General features: G+C 36.9%; 1 protein-coding gene across 2 annotated transcripts in view; it reads left to right on the top strand.

The window, feature by feature from the left end:
- SMG7 (SMG7 nonsense mediated mRNA decay factor) overlaps positions 1-25,244 on the top strand; it is a 64,590-nt gene that overhangs the window by 16,478 nt on the left and 22,868 nt on the right. For both annotated transcript variants that reach the window (XM_034409638.3, XM_034409639.3), the window contains exons 2-13: positions 3,310-3,341; positions 4,433-4,550; positions 6,485-6,617; positions 8,653-8,824; positions 9,520-9,591; positions 10,815-10,965; positions 11,636-11,771; positions 13,291-13,453; positions 15,014-15,170; positions 19,682-19,752; positions 21,904-21,964; positions 22,725-22,844. In XM_034409638.3, the coding sequence (XP_034265529.1) occupies positions 3,310-3,341; positions 4,433-4,550; positions 6,485-6,617; positions 8,653-8,824; positions 9,520-9,591; positions 10,815-10,965; positions 11,636-11,771; positions 13,291-13,453; positions 15,014-15,170; positions 19,682-19,752; positions 21,904-21,964; positions 22,725-22,844 (1,386 nt within the window). The remainder of the gene's footprint in view (positions 1-3,309; positions 3,342-4,432; positions 4,551-6,484; positions 6,618-8,652; positions 8,825-9,519; positions 9,592-10,814; positions 10,966-11,635; positions 11,772-13,290; positions 13,454-15,013; positions 15,171-19,681; positions 19,753-21,903; positions 21,965-22,724; positions 22,845-25,244) is intronic.

Raw genomic sequence — 25,244 nt, 5'->3', positions numbered from 1 at the left:
TTTATGTGTGTGAATGACAGACCTCTGGGAAAGGGAATAATGTGCCTTTACTACAACTGTATTGCATCATAGAATCATAAGGATATATTCTTTTCGATCCTGTGTGTCTTATTCTTTTGGGAAATATTGGTAGTTCTTTCAAAATAATATTAATGTGGAAATAAAAGAGCTAAATGAAACAGCAGGATTTGGAAGATGTATTTTGAGACTGAAAATAGCAGCTGACAGGAAATTGGTGTGGAACTTTGATAGCAGGCCTTTAAGTTTCAGAGTTAAGTCTGTTTTTAGAGGAAAATGAACAAACATAGCATGGCGTGTGTGTGTGTGTGTGTGTGTGTGTGTTGTATTTGCACAAGGCATAGGCAGAGGAAATACAGCATATATTGAAACATTTTTTTCATAATTCTTCCAGCTAAATTATTCATGTTCTCATAAATAATTAGAAAAAATGATTATATTTGAATAAAATTACTCTTCAACATAAGCAGTTAGGACTTCAGTATTTAGGATTTCTCCAATTCAAATTGCTTTATTTTTAGCATTTTGGAAAGAAGTTTTTAATTTTTTAGCTGTTGAAGTAAACATGAAAAATCAAGTTTTGTATCTTAAGAGTGCTTTTCTTTAAAATTATTAATATTTCTAAAGAGGATGTGGGTAGATGACTAAATTGAAAGAAACTGAAATAGGAAACAAGACAAACTCTACACCAAGTGGAAGATCAAACAAGTTCCTGACAAACCTAGCAGGCAACTTTGTTTCCCAAAAAGTAAAGAAGGGAACAAGGGAATCAGCCATATTGGACTTAATTCTCACTAACAGAGATGAAATGATAGAAGGTGTTGAAGCTGCAGGAACCTTGGGGGGAGTGATCATGCAATATTGGAATGCAACATTATGCAAGCACAAGCAATAGAACAAAGTCAAACTAGAGTCTTGGACTTTAAGAGAGCTAATTTCAATAAACTTAGAGCTTGGGAAGGATTCAATGGATGAGAATCCTCAAGGCGAAAACAACTTGAGAAGCTTGGGAAATTTTGAAAAGTGCGATTATAAAAGCCCAGTGTAGCACAATACCAATGAAGAAGAAAAATAACAGCTCTCAAAAGAAACCAGCATGGCTGCATAAAGAAATCTCTGACAAATTGAATGACAAAAAGGACAAGTATAAAAAATGGAAAGAGGGGCACATAACTAAGGCAGAATATCAGTCTGCAAAGATGAAGTGAGGAAAGCTAAGGCTCACAGCGATTAAAGGCTTGCTACAAAAGTAAAAAATAACCAAAAAAAGCTTCTTCCAATATCTTAAAAACAAGAAAAAAGTCAAGGAAACAATTGGTCCATTGCTGGGAGGAAGTGGCAAGAAGGTGACAAGAACAGGGAAAAAGCAGAACTACTTAACTCGTTTTTTGCATCTGCCTTTACCCAAAGGGAAAAAACAGTCCAGCCTATCAAAAACAGCACCACAAAAAACAGATTAGGAACACAAGTTAAAATAGATATTTGTATTATCCTGTCCAGTTATGCGGAAAAAACCAACTCTCATTTTCTTAGGTTTTTGACTTTATGCAGAAGTGTAATAAGACTTTAGGTAGGAAGAGCTATTAGTTTGGCAAGTGGCTTAATGTGAAAAAACTCCACTTAATATATTGTTGATTATATATATGTGGGTAACAGATGTTCCCTAGATGAGATTTTAATGTAGGAAACTAATCCAGTAATTATTGTACTTAAATATCTTGCTACACATGTAAGTTTTAACTGGTGTACGTGTGTGTATTTTAAAGATTGCCTATTATTTGCTGTTCATACACATCATCACCATTGGCATGCTGGCTAAGTGTCAGCCCTGGAGGCCATCTTTTTCTTTGGCACTTCAGGGCTTCTACACTTGGTGGATGGGCATGCTGTGGGAACTGGGAGGGGGGGTTGGATGGTGATGGGGTGAGATGTATAGCCATAACAACATTCTTTCACTAGGAGTCAAAGACATGCAGCCTGCACCTGGAGAGGCGTGGCTGGGAAACAACTCCAGTTAGGATGGTGACCTGATTGGACCATGTATTGGACATGTGGGTGCAGGGGAAGGGACTTTGATTTTCCTTTGGGTGGAGAAAACTCGGGAGACTTCAGATTCAGGTTTTCCCAGATGTGCCAATATGACATCTCTAATAAAATGGAACTTTGAGGAAATGCCTGCTTCGGAGTCTTACTTTGTTGGGGGTGTTATTTGGAAACTTGACACTAAGATTTATACATAAGCTATAGTACTCCTTCCTATAAATGCTGTTGAATTCCCCTTGTGGTAATTGTCTTCTATATAACAACTGTTCAGTACATAAATTTAAATTTTAAATTCCTAAAAATCCCAGTGTTGGACATATTCCAAATAGGTTTTAAGATAGCTTGAATATGAAAAATGATCTTGTAAAAACCAGGAGTTGTGCATAAAACTGCTACAAGCGTGCATATTTATAAATAACTTACTCCATCAGAGCTGCACTATAGCAATTTTTTTCTTTGAACAAAGTTTTATGAAACAGTTGTCTTAGTAGTTGCATCTAAATTTACTCTCTTCTATTCTTAATAATTAGTTAAGTAAAGGAGTAAGTTGGGATGGTAGAAAGCATTTTTGAATTGGAACTGAAAAGATACTTCAAAAGAGTAATTTCAAAGAATGTCAGGATCTGGACACTTAGGTTCCTCTAGAAAATGAATATTTTATGATGTTGCAGCCGTTCTGTGCAATAGCCAATTCCAATCATTTCAACAATGGCTCTAAAATGACCTAAACACATGCATGGAATAGTTTTGTCAATGTGTTATATAACAGCTACAATAAATATAAAACTTAAAGTACCAATTGAAGATGCTGAGAAGGATGGCATTTATGTGAAATAACAGTAAAATGTGTTAGTAGCTATACCTTAGAGAGATTGAAAACAAAAATATCTGCTAATCTAATGGCTTGGGTATGAATTCATATATGAATACTTAAGCTTGATTCAATCCCCAGGATCCCACTTTTTTATTCCTTTCTTCCACTGTGTGAAAAAAATATAATTTAGCAATCTGTTGTTGCTTTATATTTTGGCAGCACATCTATATATATTGCGAACTGGGTAAAAATGTTATTCATAATATATTATAATGAAGGTTAAAGCTTAGAACATGAGCTGAGATTCTATTTCAGATTGCATTTTAGATAAATTGCACAAATCCATAAGACCTGAATATTCTTGCATTTTTAATTTATTTAAAATATTGATATTTATTGATTATTTTAACGTATTGTATCTATTTTATATACAGGCAGGCAGAAGTCCTGAAGGCTGACATGACAGGTAATGTTTTCACCATCTAAATCTGCCAAATTTAGGTAATCAGGTTTCATTGAAAGTTGTTATTGTAATTCACAAACAGGTTTTAATTAATTTTCTGGTCTAGTGAGTTACTAAAATCAATAGATGTGGTTGAGGAGCCATCCTTCCTATTAGCTTTGGAGTAAGAAGATACAAAGGTATCAACCTCAAATACAGGGTGGCAGCAGGAATGAGGACAAAGGGAGGACTAGCACTACTACTCAAATATTTTAGATACTTTGGAGTCAACTGGATCACAACTGGTCTTCAGTAGTCTTGCAGATCAGATGAAAATCTTGTTATTTCCACTAACTTCCATGTGCCACTGTTCCAAATTTCTTATTTTGAATTCTGCAAAAACAAAAGAGAAATTAACTGTGTGCAAGCTAGTTCAGAGCTAAGACAATGCTTTATTGGTCTAGAATCAATAAAACCAAGACTGTTTGTTGGAAACCCAGGGTTCCTTAAGAATTATCTTGGGGGTCCACATGACTGTTTACACTTATGCTTATAGTGAAATTGTAAAATGTTCATGCCTTTGTTTTGTTTAAAGGAGAGAAATCTATGACAAGGTATTATATAAAACTTTTATTAAAGTTTGTATCCATACAATTTTTCACATTGAGAAAGATTTTCAAGATAACAAAGTTTGAGGACCATTGGTCTAGGGCAGTAATAGCGAACCTTTTAGACATTGCATGCTCAAACTGACATGTGTGTGCGTGGGCATGCGCAGGCAAGCATGCATGCGCAGCAGAGACCTGAAGACCAGCTAGCCAGCGGGAGGCAGGGCATCCCAACACCGGCAGCGTGGCAAGAGATAAGATCTTTTTCTTTTGTGAGCTTCTGTTTTGTCGTTTACAGGGAAACAGAAGCTCACGAAAGAAATGTCACAGAGATCTGACCAGGGGAGACGGTGTGCGTGCCAGCAGAGAGGGCTTCGCCTGCCACCTCTGGCACGTGTGCCATAGGTTTGCCATCACGGATGTAGGGGAAGTGTACATAGAGACAGACACATAAATACATACACAAACACACACACACACACACAAATATATGTATGTATTTTTCAGATTCGAAGCTGGGACCAGCCGAAGCCTGGACATCTCGACAAGCTTTACAGGACTTATACCAGAAAATGTTAGTAACAGATTTGGAGTATGCATTGGATAAAAAAGTGGAACAGGATCTGTAAGTATAACTAAGTTTGGCTTATATTATTTTTTAAAAGATGCTAGTAGTCCTCACTTAACAAAGTTATGATGGCCTGGGATTTATAATCTCTACTATCACACCAACCCCACAGTCCTATGGTCGCAATTCAGGTGCCTGGCAGCTGGCTTACATTTATGACCGGTTATAGCATCCTGTACTCATGTAAACACAATTTGTAATCTTTTTTGCCTAGTTTCTGGCAAAAAAAAAAAGTCCATTGAAGAACTGTGATTCACTTAATTATTACCATAAAAATTGTCATTAAATCAGGAGTAAAATGCTCCCGGTTCGGACTGGATCGCCCAATCCAGTAGCGATGGAGGCGGGTGGTTCGGAGAACCGGTAGCAAAAATCCCTGCCCCCCCCCCCACCATTGCCCAGCTGAGCCGCGCAATCATCAGAGGCTTTTTAAAAAAAAATTTAAAAGCATTTTTTCTACCACCTCTTTGGCCGAAAAAAAAGCCTCTGATGATCGTGCGGCTCAGCTGGGATCATCAGAGGCTTAAAAAAAAAAAGAAAGAAAGCCTCTGCCGATCAGGCAAGTCAGCTGGGATCGTCAGAGGCTTTAAAAGCATTTTTTTTATTCAGCTGAAGAGGTTATAGAAAAAATGGTTTTAAAAGTAAAAAAAAAAAGGTTGGCCACGCCCACTCAGTCATATTACCCCCACCACCACCAAGCCACGCCCACAGAACCGGTAGTAACAAATTTTACATTTCACCACTGCATTAAATCCAGTCCAACTTGATTTATGACTGCAATAATTTACAATCAAAATTCTGGTTCCAATTGTGGTGATAAGTCAGGGACTATATGTACAATCTCTTTTTTAACTGAACAAGTACTTGAATAAAATGGTTTGGTTGAGATCGGCATATGTGGGTCTGATTGGGGTAGATTATATGGGTTATACTGAAATATAATTTTATCTTATGTTGAATAACATCTATATATTGTATTTTACTCCAATTTCATTTTAAATTTTTTAAATAAAATTTTACTAATAATTTGTGTTAGGAATTCTGTATTTTGATATGACCTATAGGCCAATCAATAAACTAAATTGAACTGAACTGAACAAGATGTGTGCAGACTGGAAAATTATTTTGAAAAATTGGATTTTAAATGAAACTTCTTTCCCCCACCCCTACACTGCAAGTAGTTGGTGGTAATATAGGAGAGATAATATAATAGCTATTTGGCTGATTTCAAGCACATATTGACTCCCAATTAAAAAAGAGTAAGTTTTGTCATTGAGCTTACAAACTTAAAAAAAAAAAAAAGACATTCAAGGAAAGAGGAGAAGAAAAAAAGAAAGCTGGGAAAACATTCATTCAAGCCAAAGCCTTGGATGAATTTATATCCAATTCAGCATTGGCATTTTCTGTGGGTACTAAGTATTAGCTGGCAGTTCTTGATATCCCTGTCCAGTACCTGTGTCCAGAATGCATAGCCTTTCAGTTCCAGGCATTTGCTGCATCACAAACATAGTGTTCTACTTTGCAGAGAAGAAACTCCCTGCAGCTGCTCTATCACTGAATGTTGTAGACAGCCAGGTTCATTTTCCTCTGGACCTTTTTCTACTGAGCAATCTGAGGTTTCTTTGGTCCAGACTATAAAGAGAAAAAAGGGTAATACTCACTCCCAGTTCTTATTACTAGGCAGGCTTTCTGACAATCCTCATTGCCATGAATCTTTTTGGTCAGTACTGATGTTTGACATAAATGTCAACAAGTGAAGAGAAGGGTTAGGTAGATATATGGTCATAACATGAAGATAATATTTGTGGTACTCTAGAAGCTTCATTGAAACAGCACTCCCCCTATATTCCCTTCTCCTTCAAGCAGGTATCATTCAGTATATCAGCTTTTTTGTGTAAAATAGAACAATGAAAGCTGCTCCTTTTTTTTAGGTGGAATCATGCCTTTAAGAATCAGATCACAACTCTACAGGGTCAAGCAAAAAACCGAGCAAATCCAAACCGGAGTGAAGTTCAAGCAAACCTCTCTCTATTTCTAGAAGCAGCTAGTGGCTTCTATACGCAGGTGAGTCAAGGGATAGCATTATGACCACGGTATGGAAATTGTATTGTTGCTGAACGATATGAAATTTTATTTATTTAAATGTATTGGCTGCTCAATTACTGTGCACAAAACTAAAAAAGAGATAAAAACAGCTAAAGATGTTAAATCAACAGGTAGCCTGAATTGAAAGAGAGAGTTTTCATAATATATCTCTTATATTTTCTTATTTGCTTGCACCTATGCTAATATTTATGAAATTATCTTCCCAAAAAACACCAACAATTGTAGGGATTCTGAAATAACAAAGAATTGCAAATCAATTAAAGATATACTTAGTTTTGATTTTAAAAAAACATATAAGATATCAGTTATAACATTATAGAACCATTTTCTTAAGGTCACATAATAGAGTCCATTATTCTTTAGTCTGAAGGAATCTGATTTTACATATTATGTTTTTACAGCTTCATACAAGAGGCTTAAATAGAGTAATAAACAATGCAGTCATTAGGCTGGCTCAAGTAATGTAGTAAACCACAACGTAATCTGTTTGAGTTGTGTAGAACCCAGCTATACATTTCAAGCTCATCTATAAAATTCTTATCTCTCTCTATTCATATTTTCAAACAGATGCAAAAAGGTTAGATAGTTTTATGAAGAAGTTCTATATATAGCAGCATGTAGGAAATCTGCCATATGTCAATCTCATAGTTCCAAGCTTGAATGTCTCCCCATGTTTTAAGTTATCAGATTTTGAGTTGTGCTTTCCTTGGTCTCAGAGTACTTTGCTATCTTTTTATGATAGCCTTTTCTGTATGAGAATCAGGCTGTCACTCATCCACTCTTAAAATGTGATGTGTAAGCCATGAATGGTTTTTCTTCTTAGTGTTCCATGCTAACCAGGCCTTTATGGTTTAATTTAAAAAATTATTAAAATAAGAATGGCCAGAAATGATAGATAGATAGATAGATAGATAGATAGATAGATAGATAGATAGATAGATAGATAGAACCAACAGCGAAAACCAAACATGATGGCGATATGTCAAGATTAGATTATGTGTCTGAAATAAGAGTATGTATGTCTGAAATACTAATTATTAGAAAATTATAAAAAGGAGATACGAATCCTGTTTTGAGATTTTTCTTTGGTATTAATTTTGACTGATTTGGAAAAAGGAATGCTGAACTAGAATTATCTATCTACCTATTTATCTACCAAAACTAGTTTGGTATACCTGTTTCCTCGAAAATAAGACATCCTCTGATAATAAGCCCAATCGGGCTTTTGAGCGCATGGGCTAGAATAAGCTCCCCCCTGAGAATAAGCCTTCCCTGAAAATATTTAAACGCATGAGCAGCCAGTCCCCACCATTTCCTCTGGTTTCCTCCAGGTGCCCCAAAATAATAAGACCTCCCCGAAAATAGGGCCAGGCACTTACTTTGGGGTTCAAAAAACTATAAGACAGGGTCTTATTTTCGGGAAAACACACTAGTATTTATAGAAACCAATTTAGAAACCTAGGGGATCATGAATCCTGGTCCTGCTTTTGTCCTGAAGCCAACTTGAACCAATCACTCTCACCCTCGTCCCAAAGAGGAATGACAGTGGCAAACTACTTCTAAAAATCTTGTTAAGAAAATTCCAGGGATTGGTCTAAAAATCTTCCTAAGAAAATTCCAGGTAGTTGCCAGGAATCAAGATTGATACTTATTTATATTAAAACAAATCAGACCATGGGTCTCTATTTTACCTCTTTCAGTTAATAAGAGCTCTTCAGGATCTCTAAAGTCTTTTATCATCCCTGTGTTATAATTTTTTTTGACCACTGAAAGCGTGAGGAAAAAAACTCACATTTTTTTTAACCAATGAGCTCAAAACTTCCAATCTTAAGAAGAAATAAAACAAGAATGGTAAAAAGATTTATTGTTCTATTAAATCTTCTTGAATAACTTCAAGACAAAGTGATTATGATGGAGAATAACAAAAATATGTTTAACCAAGCTTCAATAGAGAATCCGAGATTTAGATATAACTGATAATTTCTAATTTCAGCTACTGCAGGAGCTGTGCACGGTATTTAATGTGGATTTGCCCTGCCGTGTGAAGTCCTCTCAGTTGGGAATTATCAGCAATAAACAGACGCACACCAGCGCCATAGTGAAGCCACAATCTAGCTCCTGCTCATATATATGCCAGCACTGCCTTGTCCACCTTGGAGACATTGGTAAGTATCAGAAGTAGGAAAAGTTCTTTTTAAAGTTTAACTTCAGAGAGCAATATATATACAAATGGTAGCATTCCAAGGAGGGATTGAAAAAGTAGATAAATCAATTTATGAAGACAGTACAAGACTGCATATTCAATAGTGTCTTGAAGATGCCACATTTAAGTGACATTGTGGCCTTGTGAAACTGCAGTACAAACAGGACATTTGGATTGTAGATTGTAGAAATCTTTAAAGTGATGGACTTGATCACCTGTGCAGTTTTGTAACTCTGGTTACTAATTAGTTTTTCAATCTCTCTTAGAAAACAAAATATTTAGACTTCCCCTCCAGCATCTAATAGAGGGACATGTCAAAGGGTAACTATGCCATGAGGATAAAGAGTGAGAACATGAACAAGAGAGTAAGAGCAGACCAAAGACAGCATTGTGTTCCTTACCGTAACCAGCCAGATTCCTTTTGCTACTCTCAAGCAGGGGAAAGTAATAATAATTCAGGTTTGGCCATGATCAATATTTGTCCTATTTTACCAATTTTGTCACAGTCAATTTGACTATGTAAAACTCAAAAACCATATATTTAGAAGGTCACAAATCTTACATGAACCGCTATGTATTATGGACAAAACAAGTTATTTTAGAAATTGGGTGTATGTAAACTAGTATTCTGTTTAAAATAAAATCATCTCTTCCCAGCTCGCTACAGAAATCAGACCAGCCAGGCTGAATCCTATTATAGGCATGCAGCTCAGCTTGTCCCCTCCAATGGTGAGTTTTGAAAGTGTAATACACATGGTTGAATAACTTCTGATAAGGCTTATTTGTATTTAGGATACCAGTTTTAAGTACTTCTATTTCACAGTTATTGCAAGGAAAGAAGGAAGACAGGGCAGTCTTTTTAAGACCAATCCAATCCCTGGGCCATAGCCTGTTTGGAAACGGGCTGTGTGTGCACCTCAACTTGTGTGAGCGGTAGGCCAGCACATGTGTACATGTGCACGCAGCTCAACTTGCACAAATTTAGCCGTATGTGTGTGCGTGCTGGCCCGCCACTTTGGAAATCAAGCTGTGCACACATGCGCATGCATGCCAGCCTGCTGCTTATGTGGCCAGTTCCCCTCCCCCCCCCCCCAGCCAGGCCGCCAAGCCACAAAGGTTGGGGACCACTGCCTTACAGGATGCTTACTAAGCATCACACTGAAATGTTTTTTTCTATTGCAGATCTGATTGGAACAACTTTTTCATACTTACCTTGTATTTTTTAAATGTACATACCGTATTTTTCGGACTATAAGACACACTCCCCCCCCCCCAAAAGTGGGTGGAAATGTCTGTGCGTCTTATAGAGCAAATGTTGCTGAAGCCCCGCCCATCCGTTGGCCCCCACTCTTCTGCCTCTGCCTCCCAGCAATTTGCAATCAGCTGTTCCAGGCTGCGGCAATCGCTGCCTCCACACACCTCATTTTTGGCCTCCGTGCGTCCCATTTTCCTTGTGTCCCGTTCTGTGGCAATAGGTGGTGACAGCAATCCCTGCAGCCTGGAACAGCTGATCATTGGTATTTTGGAGGCCCATCCAACCACCAGTCAGCTGCTTGTGCTAAATCAGGCTGGGCTGAAGCTGACCAGGCTGTTTGCTGTTTGCTGCAAGGAGGCAAATTGCTGGGAGGCAGAGGCAAAAAAATTTTTCTTGTTTTCCTCCCGAAAAGCTAGGTGCATCTTATAGTTCGGGGCGTCTTATAGTCTGAAAAATATGGTACTTTTTTACTTACAAAAGGAGTTATGTAAATGAATCGTTTTGCTGTAAATTGAAGTCATTCATATTTTTCAGCATTTAATTCAGAAAGTTCTTCATGTTCCCATTAGGCCGCGTATCGATAGTGGTCCACAGACTGGGGATTTGGACCCTTGGTTTAGAATATAACAAGGACCTTGATTGTGTTTATAAAATAAAACTGGAACTCAGTAACAAACCTTTTATTTATCCTATTTAGGTCAGCCTTATAATCAGCTGGCTATTTTAGCATCCTCCAAAGGAGATCACCTGACCACAATTTTCTACTACTGCAGAAGTATTGCTGTGAAATTCCCTTTCCCAGCTGCTTCTACTAACCTACAAAAAGCACTTTCTAAAGCACTGGAAAGGTAAGGCTGATTGGATGTATTTCAGAAGGGAAATTATTGCTGTATCATTGGATGTCTCTGTACAAATACCATTTTAGTTCAGTAACATCTGGGGATCATAAGTTCATGTGTTCAAAGTATTAACCATGTATAAGGTTTAAAGTGTGTATAGTCACATTATAGATTGTTTGTCCAAACTGCAGCAATATGTTCTCAAAAAAGTTGCAAGCAAATAATTTCCTTTCCCATGTCTTTTTATCCAGTATTGGTCTGATTGTAAATGAATTCCTAATTGTAAATACTGCATATAAATTAGATTATAATTTTATTTATGAGATGGAGCAGTCCTTGAATTAGTGGCTGGATGGATAAATTGATTTTCCTAACAGCTGGCTATATCAAAACTGTACACGAATGCAGTCTTAAGCTTCTATTATTAACATGGGTCTTTAGTTTGTTTTGGTTAATTGGTTTTTAGTGGACGATGTGGTTTCCAAAGCAATTCTGTCTAGCTTCTGACTCTCTTACTAAACATTATTTCTCCAGATCAACCCATAATAATTCCCTTAAATAAGGTCCAGTAATAAATATGTATTTTATGCAGTAAATGTTTACAAAGTGCATATATAATATAAAAGTTTAATATGTGTGCTTCCAAGACTGAAATACAATTTTTGTCTTATAATTGCAGTCGTGATGAGGTGAAAATTCAGTGGGGAATATCTGATTTCATTAAGGCATTTATAAAATTCCATGGCCATGTATATCTGAGTAAGAATTTGGAGAAATTGAATCCTCTTCGTGAGAAATTAGAAGAGCAATTCAAGGTTAGTTTATGGAATACTCCCAGATTTTCCTGCTGAACTAACATCTATATAAAATTGATTTAATTGATTTATGGATGCAACAATTCTTGGAAGCTGCTTCTAATCCATTTAAACATGTACAGGAAGTCCTCGACTTAAAACAGTTCATTTAGTGATCATTTGAAGTTACAGCGGCACTGAAAAAAGTGACTTATCACCATTTTTCACGCTTATAACCCCATGGTCACATGATTTACATTTGGATACTTGACCACTGGTTCATATTGATGATGGTTGCAATTCCCCATCACTGGGGTCATGTGGTCATCTTTTGCAACCTTATGACAAGCAAAGTCAGTGGGGAAGCTAGATTCACTTAACAACCATGTTATTAATTTAACAACTGCAGTGATTTAACCGCAGTGATAACAAGTGCACTTAATAAATGTGGCAAGAAAAGTTAATATGGGGGCAAAACTCACTTAACAAATTTCTCACTTAGCAACATAAATTCTGGGTTCAATTGTGATCATGAGGACTACCTTTAGTAGGAATGCTGTTTTTCTTTTCTTTATTGGCTTAAGAAAGAAGACAAGTATTATGATACCATGCATCTTACAAAAAGACAATAATAATGTGCTGTAATACCTCCAACCTTACACATCTGGCATTAAAATCCTTATGTTTCCATTTGTAACTCCTACTTGAATTCCTGGGTCTTAAGCATTCATTTTGCTACTTTGTGTTTTCTGCTCTTTATACTTCAAGCAACAGGCTAATAACATGGTGACCTTAATATGGAGGAAGAGATTAAATGTATATAGATTGAGGGCGGGGGGAGAGGGACAGATAGACAGAATTGTTTTTGCAAAGAAATTTTGTTGAAAGGTTGTTTGAGTCTATCATTTGATTCTCTACCTAGACTGCTTTGTGTATTCCTATCAGTGATTCTGTGTATTCCTATCCAGCAGCAATTGATAGACAGAAGGCATTAATGCACTGGTCTTTCCAGCTATAGCATTTTCACCTACATACGTGAATTGTCATTCAGCAATAAAATAAAGAATTAAAAGAATTGAAGACCGTGAAGGGGACTTAACTAAATCTGAGACAATAGCTATTTGTATATGCACAGTTTCACATGGTTCTATATACATTGCTATGCTGGAGGTAATTGAGTGTTAAATGGTCTACAGCAGTATATTAGATGCTCTGTAATAGCTGCCAGTCAGATTTTTTTTAAAAAAATTTGATTTATATGCCGCCCTTCTCCGGAGACTCAGGGCGGCTTACAATGCGCTAAGCAATAGCCTTCATAGTTTTGTATATATTTATACAAAGTCAGCTTATTGCCCCCACAAACTGGGTCCTCAATTTACGTACCTTAGAAAGGATGGAAAGCTAAGTCAACCTTGAGCCTGGTGAGATTCGAACTTACAGTAATTGCAGACAGCTGGTGTTAATCACAATGCTAATTGATTGAATAGTTTGACATAATATATTTTTGAAAGGTTGGATTATGTGTTTTTTATTATTGCAGAGGTTGCTGTTCCAAAAGACCTTCAATTCTCAACAGCTTGTCCATATTACTGTCATCAACCTGTTTCAGTTGCACCATTTACGGGACTTTAGCAATGAGACTGAACAGCATAGTTACAGTCAGGATGAACAGCTATGCTGGACACAATTACTGGCACTCTTCAGTAAGTTATACAGTTGGCAGAGTATTTTTGCACAGCTATTCGCTAGATTGCTTTCTAACCAAGTGTCTTGGATTCTGGAGTGAGATTATACGTCTGGAGTGGGTTTACCATTGCACAGGCTGATTGTGCAGTGAGAAGAAACAGTTACTTGTGATGCTAATGCTGTTCTTGAAGTGCATTACCATGCCGTGATCATATAGCTAGATGTCATAGTTACTGCTTCTAGAGGAGAAATTGTGACTCAATTGAGTTCTTATAGATTGTGAATAAATTAAGTTTTCTAAACCTTATGAGTCCTTCTTTCCGTTTAATTGTTGATTTACTCCCTGCTTTCCTGTTATACCCACATATTTCTTTTGGTATGTTGAAAGGGGAATATCTACACTTGGGAATCTGTTTTAATGTATAGGCTGTCTGTACCACATAGAATCCTGACATTAAAAGTTCCTAACCTATATAATTGCCTCCTTTTTCTTTTAGCACATAGAAAGATTATAAGGCTATGGTGGAGCCACAGTTACCGTAGTCACATATTACTATTTCATATTTTGCATAGATTTAAATACTAAAACAGAGATAATACAGATAGTCCTTGACTTAGAATTGGTTGCTTAATGACCATTTAAAGTTACGTTGCACTCAAAGTCATGACCTGTCTTCAAAGTTATTACTACTGTACTGCACTATCATTACATTTTGGGCAGTTGGCAACTACCTCACATTTACTACTGGTTGCAGCATCTTGTGGTCACTTGGAGGCATATTATGATTTTTTTGCTGTTTGCCAGCAAAAAAAAACACCCTTTGGATTAGCTGGATTCAGACTTATGACCAAGAGATTTGCTTAGCAACAATGATGGCTTGCTTAATGACCATCATAAAATGGTCATGAAATTGAGTCTGGTCACTTGGTGACTTGACTTAAAAACCCAATGACATACAACCAGAATTCTGGGCTCAGTTGTGGTCTATTACCCATATATCACAGTTTGCTCTGTTGATAAGATCCTGGCTCAACTTTTGCAATCATATGATCAACTTTAGCATTTTTAAAGACTCAGTAGAGAACAAACTTTGTGAAACAAGTCATTTCTTATGTTTTGTAGCAATAGCTATAGCACTTAGATTAATATACCGCTTTACAGTGCTTTACAGCCCTCTCTAAGTGGTTTTCAGAGTCAGCATATTGCCCCCAACAGTTTGGGTCCTCATTTTACTCACTTCGGAAGGATGGAAGGCTAAATTTATATTAATAGTTTTATTTAAAAAATATTAGATATTATGAATATCTGTTATATACACTTTTTTCTTTTTTTCCTTTTATCCAGGTGGTATTAATTTTTTCCTGCCTTGTTCGTAGTTTTTGTTACTTTTTGTTCCTGTTTTTTAATTTGCATTTTGTATTTTATCTTTTGAAATGAATTACAATTTCAAAAAAATATTAACAGCAATGATCAGCAAGAAATAATTATTGCTTGAATTGATAACCATTTTTATATCAGTATAGTGCTCAAAGTAATTAACCCAAAAACACACACTATATACTTTTGTTTTTCTCAGTGTCTTTTCTTGGAATTTTGTGCAAGTGCCCACTTCAGAATGATTACCAAGAAGAATCTTGGGGTTCTTATCCCCTTCCTGCACTCAAAGTCTCAATGGACTGGCTGAAACTGAGACCCAGTGTTTTTCAGGAGACTGTGGTTGATGAAAGGCAATAGTAAGTCTTGTCTGCCTATATTTTTCCATTCAGTGAAGTAAATTTGTAATGAATAATCTAAATTTCTCCTGATACAAAAATAATGAACTTGGTTGTGGTTCAAATTTTTATTAGTTTATCAGAATATAAAATACAAGGGAAAATAAAAATAATGGGAAATTAGAGGAGGCAAAAGGGATAAAGAGAAAGGATGGGGTTGAAGAGGGAAAATAAAAAATAGCTTCCAACTCTTTTTAGCACAGTAGAAGGTAAGAACATTACAGACTAAACTGTTTTTACGTTTACACAGTAGCAGCAGGTATTGTAACATACCCATTTTTATAACAACAAATCAGCAAAACAAAATCTAATTTCATTTTTTCCCATCATAAGCACAAAATTCAGAAGGTATTTCCAAATAGGAACAAAATTAGAATATATTCTTTTCTTTAAATAAAGCAATCAATTTAAACATCTCTTCTTTTTTCTTTCCTACAATGACTTTGAACTGAAAATCCCTAAACTTAATCTTGTTTTTGTTATGAATTCTCTAGTAGATAGTCAATCAAGTAAATAAAATGTGTCCTATTTGCACTCCATCTTCAGTTGCCACGTGTTTCTTCTCTAACTTTGATCACAATTTGAAAAGGAAGAAATTTTCTGAAAGTCCTACTAGCAATTCCTTGATTTGATCTCAGGTTGGAGAATGCTTCAAACTAAATACACATAATTCTTACTCACAAATGTGTAATGATTTAATGAAAGAAATATTTTGACACTTTTGCGCAAAAGTTTATTTTCTTTCATTTATATCCCAGTTTTCCATGTTAACAGGATTCCAAGTTTTATAAATGGAATTTCCTAGCAGTCTTCTATTCTTCTAAGGGCACTTAGCACTTAGTGCTTGAAATCTAAACTCTTCTGTCATTTGAGCTAACTGCATTTCCCCAGAGAACAAACTCCATAGTCAGAATTCCATCATTTAAAAAATTGTGGATAGTTATGCTGTCAGCTATTTCCACTTGTGAAATCAGTTATATCCATAGCTTATCTTTAAAGCATGTAGCAGTCTTAAGTATGCCTGTTTGTGTGGTAATAATGTCATCATAGCTAGATTTCAATTACCGGTATGTAGCCTCTCAAAGATATCTAGGCTGGCTGTACCTCATTACCTATTGCCAGATACTGAAATAGATAAAAATAAAGCAAATTAATAAAGATCAGGTGATAGTACTCAGTCATACTTAGTTACCAGTTAATTCTAAAACTTGAGCTGAAGATGATGCATCCCTCTAAGTGGCATTTTGCAGTGGAGTTAAGTTTGAGATCTACATACAGCACAAATTCCATGCTTTGATTATTCAGTGAATGTTTCCTAATACATGACTCAACAATTGTAATGTTGACAGCTGGAAGCTATAATTACTTCTAAAGTAACCTCCCCTTTCCTTTGAATAAATATACTTTCTAAGTATTTAGTCTGTCAATGCTAAATGTTACAGAGAACTGGATTTGTGGAGAAAAATAACTTCAAACTAAAATAGAGAGATAATGGACGGATGGTACTGCTTTTCAAGTATAGGTTGGCTGTTTATGCCACTTCAGACACTACATTTAAAGTACTGGGATATTATATTATATTATATTATATTATATTATATTATATTATATTATATTATATTATATTATAATATTATATTATATTATATTATATTATATTATATTATATTATATTATATTATATTACATTACATTACATTACATTACATTACATTATTATATCATTTTTACTGATTTTTAATCAGTATATCATTTTGACTCTTTTTCATTTGAGTTCTCTATCTAGTTTGAAGAACTGTATGGAGAACTGATCTCATTTTAGCTCATATTTATGCAAAAATAGTCAAAATTCAAATGAGTTCACAAATGTTAAAGTACCACTGTAGATGGCTGCATTATCCTCAGGTAAAACAAGAATGAATTCCCTTGTTGACCCATAGAAAGATTATTTTAATTTCAAGGTCAAGAATTGACCTATTATGTATAGGAGGTCCTTGATCTCCTATACATAATCTCCTTCATCGCTTTCCTGTACGTGGAAGGAAATTCCTGGAGCCAAACCTCTTGATACTGAAACTGCTTTCAATACTAATTTAGGTGTCATTTGCAAACAGGTATCTTTTGATATAAAAATTCAATTACCTTCCAGAAGAGTCAGAAACTCTTTCTATTTTAAGATTCTTTGCTACCTACTTATGCAAGTTGGCAGTAATTGCTGTCAACTCTGTGGGAGTCTGCTTGAGACTAGAAGCAATGGTATTTCTTTTCAATTTCAGAAAAGTAGCATTTCCCCTACTCCAGATTGCGCACAAGGGCGTTTTTAGGTTTTTGACAGTGTTTCCACTTCAGTGTTACCTTTAAATGCATGAGGTTTTGTTTTTAGAACAGCTGAATAAAACAAGAGAGACAGAAATTTGCATAAGGCATTCCTTGTGTCCACTAACTAAATCCCTGATTTTTCACCAGTCACTCAGTTGCACTGCTCTGCTTTTGAATTCCCTGATATTTGGATCTTATAGTTTGAATAAGCAAGGTTTTTAAATTAGAAACTGGTTGCTTAATGTGACTTCTTGTTAACAGATATTATATTATGTTATATATTTATTATATATTTATATTTATATTTATATTTATATTTATATTTTATTATTATATTATATTATATTATATTATATTATATTATATTATATTATATTATATTATATTATATTATATTATATTATATTATATTTATTTATTATATTATATTATAATTTTCCACTCAATAGTTGTTCAAATTGTTTTGCAATAGAGGAATGTAAAGCAAATATATAGTAAATCCGGGAAATCTGGAATCAAAGAAGGATATCAACAGTATGTGTTAATAGTGCATGTCTGATTGTAAACGGTAAAATAAAGACATTGGAGCATGTTTTTTTATTTTCCTGTCATGTAACAAGTTACCGCATTATTCTTTCTCCTTTCTGGGCAGACTTAAAGAGGAAAATCAAATAAGGTTTGACAGTTAAGGCATAAGTCAGAAACAAACTCTATTGTGTGACTTTTAAAAATGGCCACTTTTTATTAAGCCTGGAAGAATCCTTTGCCATTAAAAATCTAGACATATATATAGTTTTTGAATTATTTATTTTTATGTATACATCAGTTTATGCAGTCTCCACTTTCAAGGTACACCTGACATAGAACCACATATTTTAAAACAAAATCCCATGTAAACGATTATGAATATACTTAAAACAAATATCTAGCCAACAGCAAAATCTGTCAAAATGGTGGCCCAGCATTGTCCTTATCTGTCAAACATTTGCTGGAATAAAATGGCCTTCATAGCCTTCCAGAAACTAAAGGGTTGGGGACTCTGTATACCTTGGAGCATATTCTTCTTCAGAATGGGGCAGCCACCAAGAAGTTTTACCTTTTTGTTCCACTCTCTTCACTTAACATGGAATGGGGACTCATAGCATCCACATTTGAAAAAATGCACAAGACTGGTTGAATCCAAGCAAGAGAAAAAATGGGAGCTAAAGCCATGTAATACTAGCCTAGCCATGTTAGGTTAGTTAAAGCTAATGGAAAAAATAACATGAAAGGTAAAAGCCTCTCTGGATCATAAATGTACTACAGCACTCTGTTCCCACAAAGATGGACCAAATGTTTGTGAGAAGGCTTTGGGTTAGACATGAAGTCAAGAGCTATGGATCTGAGTTTTCTAGGTCTGAATGATTGTGCCCAGTAGTGGAAAAGTCAGAGCTTCTGTCAGTATACCTTAGAAACTGACTTAAAAGAGTCTACAGAAAAGAACAACTAAGAAATTTCCCCAAATGGGATACATAGGCATCCTCCAATTCTTCATCCATTTGTGTTGTATAGAGGAAAAACCTAGTAGCTACTTCAGGATTGAAATAAAATACGATTATAAGGCATTGTTTTACGGTGGCATTAAGTAATGCCTATGTCAGGGGTCGGCAACCTTAAAGACTCAGAGAGCCACAAAGATCCTAACTGGAAGCCTCTGTTCAATTCTGGAGCCGACCAGAAGTCCGTTCCCCCACCATAGAGTCTCCTCCTAGCGCGGCATCCTTTTTCCTCTACCTGCCCTAACTGAAAGCCCTATCAATTGTGGAGCTGACCAGCAACAGGGAGCCGCAGCATAGGGATGAAAGAGCCACATGCAGCTCCAGAGCCGAGGGTTGCTGACCCCTGGCCTTTGTGTTTGAACCAATGGGATAAAGTGTGACTGTGTTATTTAAATGATGCTGTAGACATACCAGTTGAAAATTGTTCTGACATACAGCAAGATAGTTACTGGATTTTTCAGAAAAGGATGGGATAGAAATAATTTTTATAAATTATGTCAGAAGAGATCTGATAAGAAATGGGGCATTTGATGCAGTAAGGACAAGGTATGCAATGGAAGAGGCAATAGTGAGTGTGGAGTGTGTTATGTAAGTAAAACTCTTTTTGCTTTGCAGTGTTTGGCCTTGGCTGATTTCTCTTCTAAACAGTTTTCAGCCTCATGAAGAAGACCTCTCCTGCCCTAATGGTAAGAACATTCCCTTATGACATAGTTCAAGGAAGATAAGAGCAGAGTTAAGTCAAGAAAAATGTAGTAAGACACTGATGAACTTGTGTATAAATTTAAGTTGAATCAAAACTATTTAGCTCATATTGACTTCATTGATTCTGAGAAGTACCTTCTAAGTACCCATGTAGATTCTATTCTATGCCCTCAGCCTGCATCATTTTATTTGCTCAAGCTGCTCTTCGGCGTCATTAATGGTACAGTTTGTTTACAGTTTTATATTTGTCCTTCAATACTATCATGACTTGTAAAAAATCATATGGATTCCAACAATCAGTCAAATGATTGGTAAGTGCAGAGAAATAAGTCCACAAGAAGGGGTCCAAATAAGACAAAAAAAAAAAAATCAAAATCCACAGATGAAAAATAAATGATAATAGGAATATTCAGAGATGTGACAAATATAGACTTTCTCAGAATGGTTACTGAAGCTAAAGAATATTCTCTGCAATCTTAATTATGAATTTTCTTATTAATTTTGCTTTCAGGAAGAATTGCATCTGTTCTCTTTTGGATTCAAATTTTAATACATTCTAACTACAAATGGTTCTTGATTTATTACCGGCCATTTTACACCATTCAAAATTAAGATGGCCTTGGGGCAGGTGCTATACAGGCACCGTATAATGTCAGTTCGGTTCTTGGCAACTGGCTCATCTTTACAACTGATTGCAACCTCCTGCAGGCACAAGATTGTAATTTGCAATGTTTTTTGCCAGTTTCTAGCAAAACCTGCCCTTTGGAAGAAAGGTTTTGCTTAACAATTTCGTGATTTTCTTTAACAGCTATGGTGATTAATTTAATGATCGCAGCAAAAATTTTTTTTAAAAAAATGGGCCCTGTCATATGGGTTCCTTGACTTACAACCACACCAAATTATGATATGGATCTCTGATTCCAATTGTAGTTGTAAACTGAGGACTACTTTATGACCACAACTGGGATAGGAGTATCTAGTGCTAAGTTATTTGGTTGTAAAGGTCAAGGTGATATGACTGCTTCAGTTAGCAAGGGCACTCCCCATTGTCATCATTAAACAAATTCCACCAGTTGTTAGCTAAAGGCCCACCCTAAACTATGCCATTCCAGGCTTGGTTCCTCCCAGCCCAGAGCAGTAAGGGACTCTGCTTCTTCTTCAATTTCCCCTCCCTTCCTATAAACCCCCCCCCCTTCCAATCTCTGCTCTTTTGCCAGTACTGCACCCTGGCTGGCGAGGTGATAAGCAACTCTGCATGGCTCTGGGACTGCTTGCCCTGTGAGAAGCCCTTGAGCCACAGGAAAAATCGCCAGGATGTCCCATCAGCATAGTGTGCAGCCTCAGTGTGGCACAAAGCCACAACTGTCCTGGGAAGCTCCAGCTGCCCATGGAAGCCCTAAAAGCATGGCATTGCAGTCGAGTAGCATGGCGTGAAGCCACAGCCCAGTTGCATGGTGCAAAGCCAGCAGTGTAGGGCAAAGCCTTAGTAACCCCATGAAGCTCCATCTGCCTCAGCCCAGTCACATTCACTGCCCTGCACTCCTAGATCTAGGTTGCCATCAACCATCCCAGTTGACCTTCACTGCCATCTAGCTCCCACTGCTGTGAGGTGTGCCCATCCTGGCCTTTGCAAGGCAGTTGCTGACCTCCTGAGGCCATCTTTCCCAGGTCTTTTGATGAATCTTCTGTGTGCAATCTGGGGGGAGGGGGAATGTTTTACGTAGCCATCATCTGCCTCACAAGGGCCATGCTAGGCATGTTTGGTCAGCACCGGGAGCAAGAAGATGGCAGTCAACTAAGGCCACAGGAACCACAGAGTACAGGGTGTATAAAAGGCGTATAAGGGGGAAATAAATAAAGGGAGAGTTGAAACATCCCTGCAGTCATAAGTGTAGGCAGACTGCCAAGTACCTGAATTTTGATCATGAGAGCACTGCAATGGCTGTAACTTCAGGGACAAGTCGTCAGTCCATTCAGTACTGCTGTAACTTCACATGGTCACTGAGCATATGAATATAAATTGAGGACTACCTGTAACTTAAAAAGCACTTGATATTTATTGGATCAGATCCTTGCTTACTAATGAGAAGTAGACATGAATACAGATGTGCATATTCCTTTGTTTCATTTACTAGCCACCCCTCTTCCAGAAGAGTTTGAGCTGCAGGGATTCTTGGCTCTGAGACCCTCATTCAGGTGAGTGATTATTATAGATAGATGATACTCACCAGTGTTATTCAAACAGTGCTAATATCCCCTATTTTCTAAGCTCTTTGTAATTATTGCCACGCTACAAAATTCTGCACATCTTAATTATTTTCTGTAATATGTTGTTAAAGAATCATTGGGATTAAAATTCGTTAAATTTAATTTTTCTGTATTTAAAGTTTAATCTCTTTGGAAACCTTTAGGGAAAGTGGTGTAAGGGGAAAAATGGATAATCTTGTTTTTGTTCTTGTTTTTCACTGAATAGGATTTCTGCTTTTTAACCTGATAGATCTTTTGGTCTAATACTATACAAGATAACTGTTACTGTTATAAATTAATTTCCCTGGGTAACTCTAGAGGTGTGTGGGGGGGGGGGGAAGCTTGGCAGATCAGAGCCTGTAAACATATGCACAGTACTTTTCTACTCTGAAATTGATTCTGCTACTATTCACTTTTATATATGAGTGTTAAGGTGGAAAATTACTTGAAGAACAATTGCAGCAAGGATGATAAAGCTTGATACAAAATACATACATATTGTGCAAGTATTTATCTGAAACAGAATAGTAAAACTACCTTAAAATAGGACTCTTTCTTTCCCTGTCACCTGCAAATTCTGTGTAATTTCTTTCTCGCTTAAAGAGAAACTTTAATAACTAACCAGACCACTACATGTCAGACCTGCACGTACCCCTCTTGTTCCGATTCATAATCCAAACATCCCATTTTTATTTTTGTCAACAATCAGGAACTTGGATTTCTCTAAAGGCCATCAGGGGATTACTGGAGACAAAGAAGGACAGCATCGCCGTATACGGCAACAACGCCTGATCTTCACAGGAAAGTGGATTGCTGACAATCAGCCAAGGTATCTGTATAGCTGCTAGTATCATCCTATACCTTCACCCATGATGATTCTTTTTACCACTCAATATTGCTGTTTCATGTTTCTAATGACAGGTGTTAAAACTTGAAACGAAGGTATAATTGTGGACACTAATAATTTCATTTAACACTAAAACAAGGCAGTAATATGGGAATGGTAGATAGATACTTAAAATGTGCATAATAAGTATGGTTTTTTTCAGGGCTTAGAGAGCTTGTTTAGTAACTTAAAGCCATATATTAGTTTGATATAACAGGTAGTCATTTAATTAACGTCCCTAATTTCCATAATAATGACCAACAACTTCATTCCTACTCAAAGCAATGTCTGATAACTGCCCCACAGTAGTTTTGGCAGTTCCTTTGGCTATGAATCCTGCTTGGTCATTACATAAGGACCCAACTCGATCCGAGCTGTTCCTGGCACCATCCCTCCCATTCCTGAGCCTTGGTCCTTCTAAGGTAGGGAACTATTTCAGTTCCCCCCTCCCCCCATCTTCCTATCTCCCTCTCATTTCTGCCCTTTTGACCACCTGCTACCCACTGCCACTTCTGTCCACCATGCAGCACTGCCAGCTAGGATAGTCCTTCATGCTGCGCCTGACTGCATGTCCCTTCTGGCTGGGACAACCCTTAGTATGAAGGATCAACAAAGAAGGATCGCTGAGAGACAATCCATAGTTTGAAGGCTCATCCCCACTGACGAGGGCATCCAGCAAGGCACACATTTTCCCACCTGCATACCCTAGCTCTCACCTGCAGCACTTGCTTGCCTGCCCCTGCTTCCTGGCACCTGCCTGGAGCACCTGCTGCCTCCAACTAACCTTTATTGTCATTTTGCCTCCCTCTTTTCTACTGGGCACATTATCCTGGCCACACAGGAATGTACTGTGGGAAGGTGGATATGTACCGCTACCCTGCTGACTAAGCCAAACTTTCATGTTACACCTTCTGGCCAGATCAGAATTCCTTTCCAGCACAATTTGAGCACTAAGGAACTTAAAATCCTATGCATAACTGTTTTAAGAATGACATATTGTAATTCATTGGGGAGAAACCCAGATTTAAAATCCTTCTTCAGACGTGAAACTGGGTAAACATGAGCAGACAACTTTCTTTCTTATTATAATCTAATCCTTCCAGGATTCATCAGAATAAATTGGTGTGTGAGTGTAGAAGCCCAGTGAATTGAGCTTTGCAGAGGAAGTCTATAATTTTAAAAGAAGCATCCAGCCTTTTGCTTGGACAAGCACCCCTTTTTAAAAAGAAGCTGAAAATCACAGTTGTAAGTTGAGAACTGGTTGCAACTCCATTTTTTCAGCACTGTTGTAACTTTGAACAATTGCATAACAAATGGACGTTAAGTGCAGACTATCTGAAGCAACATAATTTGCAGGGCTACACACCTCTTCAGATTCGGTGGTGCAAAAGTGTTTCAGTGTATGTGGTGGGGGGGGGGAGCAAATAAATGCTTCACCTGCAACCCTAGAAAAAGGAGCCAGCTGCTTTAAGAAGTTGCAGACAGGCGCCACATTTGCATCTCCTATACGTCAAAGCATCTTTTTGACCTTGACTCTGAAACACGGCCTAACCCTAATGGTAGACTGGCTAAACAGATTGAAAGAAATTAATTGTCTTTTGGTAAATCTGATCACTGACCTAGTTTGATTGCAGCTTTGTAATAATTCAGGCTCCCAGCCCGACCACTTCACAGCTTTAAACAGGAGCTGCTGGAGACTGAATTGGAATCTTGTACACCCAAAGCATATGAATTAATGTAGTGGGGTTTACTCCCAATCGCTTTATATCAAAAATGTTTTCCTGCAATGTTTCAGTTACCTCAGCATGTAAAAGTTGTGTTGCATGCAATGCTTGGGGCCAGAGCTAGGAATAAGTAGGACTGCCCATTCTCTGTCCCCTTTTTTCCTTTTACTTTCTTAAGCTCTTTTTCTTCCAAAACAGCAGAAAGATATTTTGCAAGAGATCTGAGCTGATCACTTGCATAGGCCTTTTGAAATTAGATTGGAGATCTTGGGTATCGAAAGTTGCAAGTAGTCATTCCCTACTTAGATTAATCTCTTGGAGTTGGCGGGAGGGGTGAATGAAGTCCTTGCAGAGAGAGAATGAAAAACAATTGCTTTAGTAAATGCAAGATTATTTCTTGCATTTTAGTACTCTCATTATCTCTGTAATCAAATTCTCAAACATTAATCCCAGGTTTTAGTCAAAGTAACATAAAGGATGGTGGTGGTGTTTATTCTTAGTGAGATATTATGGCAAAGGGGGCTTTACTGTCTGTTGTAATGGCCTGCAATATACCAGTAAGCAGTAGCATTGTGCAGCATGTTCCAGTCAACTGAGCTATGATAGTGTTGTGCGATTT

This window comes from Pantherophis guttatus, chromosome 3 (assembly GCF_059756535.1).
Source record: "Pantherophis guttatus breed Tessera chromosome 3, ASM5975653v1, whole genome shotgun sequence".
Classification (NCBI taxonomy): Eukaryota; Metazoa; Chordata; class Lepidosauria; order Squamata; family Colubridae; genus Pantherophis; species Pantherophis guttatus.
The sequence above is the reverse complement of the archived record's forward strand: the minus strand, read 5'-3'. Positions and strand labels throughout refer to the sequence as shown.